Below are 7,196 nucleotides of genomic sequence, written 5' to 3'. Positions count from 1 at the left end.
CCCCTCCGGCCTCGGCCCCCGGCCGCGCTGGGCTCCAGGTGGGCAGGGCCCTTGGGACAGGGGCGGGGCAGTCACCCCTGGAATCCCACCGGTGGTGCTCCGACTTTAAATCGCACCGAGCCCAGCTCCTTTTGAAAAAAGCGGGATACCCCTACTTGGTGATTTGCTGGGTCCGTCTGCCCCCTGGTGGAATAAAATCAAAGTAATGAATTTTAGTCCCCTCCGGCCTCGGCCCCCGGCCGCGCTGGGCTCCAGGTGGGCAGGGCCCTTGGGACAGGGGCGGGGCAGTCCCACCTGGAATCCCACCGGTGGTGCTCCGACTTTAAATCGCACCGAGCCCAGCTCCTTTTGAAAAAAGCGGGATACCCCTACTTGGTGATTTGCTGGGTCCGTCTGCCCCCTGGTGGAATAAAATCAAATTAAAATGAATTGTAGTTCCAAATCAGACCCTTACACCCAACATAAACACAGAGCGGCGTGCACACTGTTCTCTGGGACCCTGTGCGAGATCTGTCTTTCTGAGACAGGGTGTCACTGTAGGTTCAGGCTGGCCTTGGACTGTGTAGCTCAGGCGGGCCTCAAACTCACTGTGATCCTTCTGCCTCAACTTCCCAAGTGCTAGGATTATGGGCGTGAGCCACCACGCTGTGCTCGCTCACTGGCTCTTTCCATTTTATTTGGCCTAGATCTGGACTTCTGGTGTGTTTATGTGTGTGTGTTTGGTGCTGGGGGGGTGTGTGTCTCACCGAGGACCTTGAGTGTACCCGACAAGCACTCCACCACCGTGCCACTTTGCCCCCCCCCATACAGACTTTGAATCCTCGCCGCGTGTGCTTGCTCATGTCTGGCCCTGTAACTAGTGTTCCTGCACCCTCTTTGTACTCTCCCCGTGGCTCCCAATGTAGGGCAACTGTGCCTTTTACCCCAGGAGTTGAGCGTGGTAGAACACACTGTAAATCCCAGGTCTTGGGAGGCTGAGGCAGGAGGATCACCACAAATTTGAGGCCAGTTTAGGCTACACAGTGTGTTCAAGGCTAGCCTGGACGGCTTAGCAAGATGCTGTCTCAAAAAACAAACACACTGTTGGGCATGGTGGTACGTGCTGAGGCAGGAGGATCGCTGTGAGTTCGAGACCAGCCTGGGCTACATAGTGAATTCCAGGTCAGTCTCAACTATACAGTGAGACCCTGTCTCAAAAAAAAAAGATCAGCTGGGAGGGCCGGGATTTGGCTCAGTGGTTCTGCCACCTGCCTCGCAAGCAAGCATAAGGACCCAAGTTGTTTTTTGGACCCAGTACCAAAAAAAAAAAAAAGAAAAAGAAAAAATCAGCTGGGGCTACATACTGAGTTCCAGGTCAATGTCAACTACATAGTGAGACCCTGTCTCAAAAAACAAACAAAAAAACAGACACACTAACAAAAATGATGACAACAACAACAGTGCCTTTTACCCCAATTATGGTGGCCATATTCTGGCCTTGGGTTTCCGTCCATAAGTTTTATCCTCAGACTAGAATGCTCACACTCTCCCTCCAGGTCTCTCCACGGTTGGCTCTTGTCTTTCAGAGCTCACCAGCTGGTCATTTCCTCAGTTTTTCCGGACCCATCAGTAATGTGCTGGAGCTGGTTCTCCTGACTCCTGAAGCTAAATTAGGTACAAGTCCTAACCGTTCGGTGGTGCCACTGGGGTAGTCTGAAAACAGCATGGTGGGAACACTCACATCTCTGGAATGGATGAGGTCAGCACACCAGGGCTTTGCTCCAGGAGCCGGCTCCCCACTGGACTAGAACTCACACTCTCGGCCTCGCCTGGTCTTTCTTTGGAATTAGCGGGCCTTGGTGCCACTGGGACCAGTTCCTTCCTCCTCTGGCGAAGAAGCGCTGGAACGCTCGTCCACGATGCACAGGAGGATGCTGTGAGCTCAGCCTTTCTCACGACTTCAGTGTCGCCAAGCTGGAGGAAAGCAGGGCACAGCTCTCTGCAACACTGGAGCAGCGCCTCTCAAGGGGCGCACTGCGGAGCCTGTGCTGAGGGATCTTCTGGGAGCACAGGTGAAGGGACACTTGCCTGTCTACACCTACCGTCATCTCTTTACCCTTACATGTTTGTGAGGCAGAGGCAGGTGCAGTGCCACTGAGCTAAATCCCTGGCCCTTTTTTTGAAGCAAAGAATTTATTGGTACATTTTATTTTTTATTATTTTTTATTTTTATTTTTATTTTTGGTACCGGGGATTGAACTCGGGTCCTTGCGCTTGCAAGGCAGGAAGCAGAACCACTGAGCTAAATCCCCAGCCCTGGTACATTTTAGATAGGCATGATAACATTAATTATAGGGAATTTGTACCTGTACATGACATAGCTTTTTCTTTTTTTCCCATTCCCTCTTATCCCTTCGACCCCTCTTCCCTTCCTTATATACAAAAACTTTGTTTTCACTTTTTGCTTCTTCTTCCTTGTCCCTTCCTTTCTTTCCCCGTCTCCCCTCCCATGTTCTCCTTTTCATTTGAACATTTTCCAATATGTACATTTAGTCCTTATTTCCACGTTTGGTTTATTACACTAGAGAAGCAATGCAGTATTCAAACACAGGTGTCTGATTTATTTCACTTAAGAGTATGATCTCAAGGTCCATCCATTTAGCTATGTGTCTCAAGCTTATCCTTCTTTATGGCATAGCAGTATTCCCTTGTTTGAAAACCCACATCTTCCTTGTCCATTTGTCGGGTGATGGACATTTGGGCTGTTTCTAAGATCTAACTATTATAAATGTGCCACTAGAAACACGGGTGTGCATATATCACTGTGGTATGATGCTTTTAATTCTTTTAGGAAGATACTGAGAAGTGCCACCAAGCCCAGCAAGCAGGAAAGGTAAAAATATTTATTCATCTCTTGACAGTAAATAAAGGGGGAACCCCAATCATGTGACAGAATTATCAGAGACCTTCTGAAAATGGCAGCCGCAGACTCTATCGCCGACCGCCAGGAGCCGGACCTTTCCAACATGGCGGCTTAAAGCGCGCGCGTCACTTCCGGAAGGGCGACGCATATAAGGCGCAGGATTTCCGCTTTCGCTCCTTTCCGGCGGTGACGATCTCCCCACGAGAACATGCCTGTGAGTCCCTCGCTCGGGTTACGCGGAGCTCTGCTCTCCTGTCCGCGCGCGGCCTCACGCTGCGCCCATAACAGAAGGTCCTCACGCACCCCCCGTGCGGGCTGGGGCCTTAACTCCCGGAGCGCAGCGGGGGCCGCAGAGCGAGCTAAGATGGCGGCGGGCGAGTCTCCGCGCCGAGCATCTCTGAATCTCTCCTTTTTGGTCCCTCTTAGCTCGCAAAAGATCTCCTTCACCCCTCTCCAGAGGAGGAGAAGGAAGCACATACTCCCGGAGCGCAGCGGGGGCCGCAGAGCGAGCTAAGATGGCGGCGGGCGAGTCTCCGCGCCGAGCATCTCTGAATCTCTCCTTTTTGGTCCCTCTTAGCTCGCAAAAGATCTCCTTCACCCCTCTCCAGAGGAGGAGAAGAGGAAGCACAAGAAGAAGCGCCTGGTGCAGAGCCCCAATTCCTACTTCATGGATGTGAAGTGCCCAGGTGGGAGGCCTGCGCTTCTGCCCCAGTCCGCAGGGGATGCTGTTGCTGACGTTCCTAAAATTCCCATTAGGAAACTGGTAAAAGCTTCCATAGGAGGAGTTCGTGCTCCCATTGAAACTTCCATATGTAGCCCAAAAGTAATTTGGCGTGATGTGGCCTGTCAGAGTTGCCCGGGTGGGAGGGGAACTGCACCTCTTCCTGCCTCAGCCTCCCAGAGCGCTGCGATCACGGCGGGTGGCTCAGTGGGCCGCTGACGCGGTGCTTTTCCCCCCAGGATGCTATAAAATCACCACGGTCTTTAGCCACGCACAGACGGTAGTGCTGTGTGTCGGCTGCTCCACTGTCCTCTGTCAGCCTACGGGAGGAAAAGCAAGGCTCACAGAAGGTAAGAGGAGTAACTAACGTGGGTTTGGGCTCTGTGTTTTAGGGAAGCACAAGAAAAGCTCTTGCGGGGCATGGTGGTAACCCCAGGACTGAGGAAGGATTGGGTTTGGGCCAGCCTGAATTGCATGCATAGCGAGATCCTGTGTCCTAAAACAACCCCCTCAACTCTGAAATCCGTCATTGTGTGAGAACAAGACTGCTTTCTGATAGTTACTGATCTGTTTTATCCAGTGAATAGACTGTGAATTTGGAAAAAAAGATTTTCTGAGATCTTACGTAACCTTTCAAATTTTAACAAATAAAAATGTGTCCTAATGTAAAAAAACTTTGAGAGTGCTTTGTAAGGGGTTGGGTTCTATACTTTTAAGGAAAGTATTACTAGAAACCATACATAAATCCCAAAGCACTGAGTAAGGCAGGCACTGATGGGTTCTGGTAAAGGATGTCACAGACAGAAGCTGGACTGGCTGGAAAGCTCTGGGTGATCTGGGATGGGGCGGTAGGCAGGTCTCAGGTAACATTCCCTTCTTTTTCTTCCAGGATGCTCCTTCAGGAGGAAGCAGCACTAACAGTACCCTGAGTCGAGATGAATGGGAAGCCATCCCAATAAACACATTTTGGATATGTCCTGTTTTATTGTCTTGTGTAACTGCTAGAAAGCTCATGCCTCCAGCATGGAGGGGCAGCCAGAAGAGTGCAATAGTCATTTGGGGCAAGTAAGTGGATAATAATGTTTTCTTAGTGTCAAGAACTGACAATATAACACAATCCAACACCACTTTTATTAAAACAGCTTAAAATCCTGTGATTATACTTGCAGGAGTCTTGTTTCAGAGGCTTAGTGTAGAGAATGTGGCTGGGCTGGAAATCTTTCCCTTGACAGTTACAGGGGACGTGTCCAAGGTCAGTGCCTTGCGCTCCATAGCCAGTGCGGAAGCTGGCTGTGGGGGCCTGGGGCTTGTGGGCTTGTGAAGGGAGGAGGAGAATCTGTGGAGGTATAAAGACCTGAAAGGTAAGGGAGAAGGGAGATGTCGGAAGGGTTAAGTTAAATGTGACTGACTGAGCTTCTCAGAGTGGAACAGTACTTCTTTACCTGGCTGTGGCGTCCTTACATTTGGTACATAAACAACTGGAACGGCTTGCATCTTGTTTAGGAAGGCATTGTATGCTAGAAAAATGAAAAGAGATGTCACAGAAAGCATCATGTGATTCTTACTGGAAGGTCTTGAGTGGTCCTTTCTAAGCTGAGATAATTGAAGTATTGATACGAAAAGTAAAACCTCTTACCCTGTAGGGATTAAAAACTCAACAGTAGGGCTGGGGATATAGCTTAGTGGTTCCAGCGCCTGCCTCACAAGTGCAAGGTCCTGAGTTTGATCCTCAGTTTCTGCCCCCAGCAAAAAATAAAAAAAAAAACAAAACCCAACAGTGATGCACTTAATATGTAGACTTGTTGCCTTGCCATTTCCTGAATAAAATACAGTTTAACTAGTGATATAGGGCCAGGGATTTAATTTAGCTCAGTGGTTCTGCTGCCTGCCTTGTAAGTGGAAGGTCCTAAATTCTATCCTGGTACCAAAAATCAACTAGTAATATAGAATTTGTATTTGGTGTTTGTAAGTAATGTAGAGGTGATTTAAAATATGTGGGAAAGGGGGCTGGGGATTCAGCTCAGCAGTTCTGCTGCCTGCCTTGAAAGCGCAAGGACCCAAGTTCAATTTCCGGTATCCCCCCCAAATATACTGTCCCATATATAGGTAGGTAAAAAGGAAATAAATGCAACTAGTTTTTTGGACATTCTGCAATCCTCACAGAATGAAGGACAATTCTTAGCTCATAACCTACTGGTTATACTAGTGCAAGACAATTTTTTTCTTTCCTTTTTTTGATACTGGGGAGCTTGCATTTGTGATGCGGGTGGCAGCACCACTGAGCTACATCCGCAGCCCAACACTTTAATTTAACCTGCATAAGTATCAACATTTCATTTAAAGATGGGAGAATGTGAGTGGAGACAGTAGTGATGTATTGGATCATTTCTAGCCATGAACTGGAGCAAAAGTTTAATTTTTCTGAGACAGGCTGTGTAGTGGCCTTGAATGGCAGTCTCTTGACTCAGCCTCTCAAGTGCTGGCAATACAGGCGTGTGCCACCACACCCGACCAAAAGTCGCTTTTTTTTTTTTTTTTTGTACCAGCGATTGAACTCAGGTCCTTAGCCTTGCAAGGTAGGCGGTGGAACCACTGAGCTAAATCCCTGGCCCCAAAAGTAGCTTTTTTATCTCAAGATGAGTGACTTCCACATGAGTGGTTCTCACAGTTTTGCATATCAGGTGATTGCTTCTTGGGGATAAGTTGAAGAGGACCTTTAATCTAGGTGACTGGCCTAGGAAGGCTAACTCAGGTGTTGATTTTCATCCCTGTTGGTTGGGACATTATCAGAGTCCACAGTGCTGAATACAAGAACACCTTACCTAGAAAGATGAAAGCTGTGGATGCCAGCACCACAAAGAAGGTAAAGAGGATCTGGTAAGAGCCAATCAATTGCTTGAAGACACCCGAATCTTCACATTTCTCTGTATATTGGCCATAACAAGACAGTGGTTATTTTTTTAATTTTTTGGGGTTTTTTTTTTTTTTTTTTTTTTTTTGAGACCCCAACTTGCTGTATAGTCCAGGTTTGCCTTGAACTCAGTGTGAACCTCTTGCCTCAGCCTCCCAAGTGCTGGAATTACAGTCAACGCACTATCATGTGTGGCCCTTGCTCACCACTAAAATGCATATCTTTCTAGTGCCCCTTTTTTGGGAGGGGAGTTTGAGACAGGGTGTTCATACGCAGTTCAGGCTGGCCTGGAACTGATCCTCCTGTCTCAGTCTTGTGTCCTTTAATAGCCCCAAATTTCCCCTTCACCAAATTTGTGACAGTGTATGTTCAGTTTATATCTCTTAAGTACTTTAACCTGAAACTTAAGAACACCAGTGGCCTCTTAATTTAGCTACTCCTTGCTCTACTCAGGATGTCATTTGTCATTTCTCGGGAGCATTTGTATTTGTACTAACTTTAGCTTTAATAAAATTGTACACTTGGAGCTGGGTGTGGTGACACATGCTTGTAATTCCCAGCACTTGGGAGGCTGAGGCAGGAGGATCACTGAGAGTTCAAGACCAGCCTGGGCTACATAGTGAGTTCCAGATCAGTCTCAACTACATAATGAGACCCTATCT

The 7,196-nt window shown here is 48.2% G+C and overlaps 2 protein-coding genes across 4 annotated transcripts in view; one reads left to right on the top strand and one right to left on the bottom strand.

Moving 5' to 3' along the window:
- Positions 1-3,060: 3,060 nt before the first annotated feature.
- Positions 3,061-4,596, top strand: Rps27 (ribosomal protein S27). 2 transcript variants are annotated; one of them, XM_010643964.3, is made up of 4 exons: positions 3,061-3,116; positions 3,480-3,588; positions 3,863-3,973; positions 4,513-4,596. In XM_010643964.3, exons 1-4 carry the CDS (start codon positions 3,111-3,113, stop codon positions 4,539-4,541), a joined length of 255 nt encoding a protein of 84 aa, XP_010642266.1. In that variant the 5' UTR covers positions 3,061-3,110; the 3' UTR covers positions 4,542-4,596. The 2 variants fall into 2 exon arrangements, with proteins under 2 accessions (XP_010642266.1, XP_019066159.1); XM_019210614.2 differs by lacking the exon at positions 4,513-4,596 and having other exon boundaries at positions 3,480-3,665; positions 3,863-3,954.
- Positions 4,597-4,739: 143 nt separating this feature from the next.
- The window catches only part of Nup210l (nucleoporin 210 like), a 92,177-nt gene continuing 89,720 nt past the window's right edge, over positions 4,740-7,196 (bottom strand). Inside the window, exons 36-38 of one of the 2 annotated variants that reach the window (XM_010643966.2) lie at positions 6,446-6,547; positions 5,066-5,140; positions 4,740-4,977 (exon numbers count right to left, since the gene is read on the bottom strand). In XM_010643966.2, the coding sequence (XP_010642268.1) occupies positions 4,877-4,977; positions 5,066-5,140; positions 6,446-6,547 (278 nt within the window). In that variant the 3' untranslated portion in view covers positions 4,740-4,876. The remainder of the gene's footprint in view (positions 4,978-5,065; positions 5,141-6,445; positions 6,548-7,196) is intronic. The other variant, XM_010643965.2, reaches the window with a different exon arrangement.

Source organism: Fukomys damarensis, unplaced genomic scaffold, assembly GCF_012274545.1.
Source record: "Fukomys damarensis isolate Sample0158 unplaced genomic scaffold, DMR_v1.0_HiC HiC_scaffold_33, whole genome shotgun sequence".
In the NCBI taxonomy this organism is placed as follows: domain Eukaryota; kingdom Metazoa; phylum Chordata; class Mammalia; order Rodentia; family Bathyergidae; genus Fukomys; species Fukomys damarensis.
This window is presented reverse-complemented; position numbering and strand designations above follow the sequence as displayed.

What these genes read in the sequence shown, in the direction of transcription:
- Rps27 (XM_010643964.3), top strand. An exon ending in CATGGATGTGAAGTGCCCAG is followed by an intron (nt 3,589 to 3,862) that starts GTGGGAGGCCTG and finishes TTTTCCCCCCAG; the next exon opens with GATGCTATAAAATCACCACG. An exon ending in AAAAGCAAGGCTCACAGAAG is followed by an intron (nt 3,974 to 4,512) that starts GTAAGAGGAGTA and finishes TTTTTCTTCCAG; the next exon opens with GATGCTCCTTCAGGAGGAAG.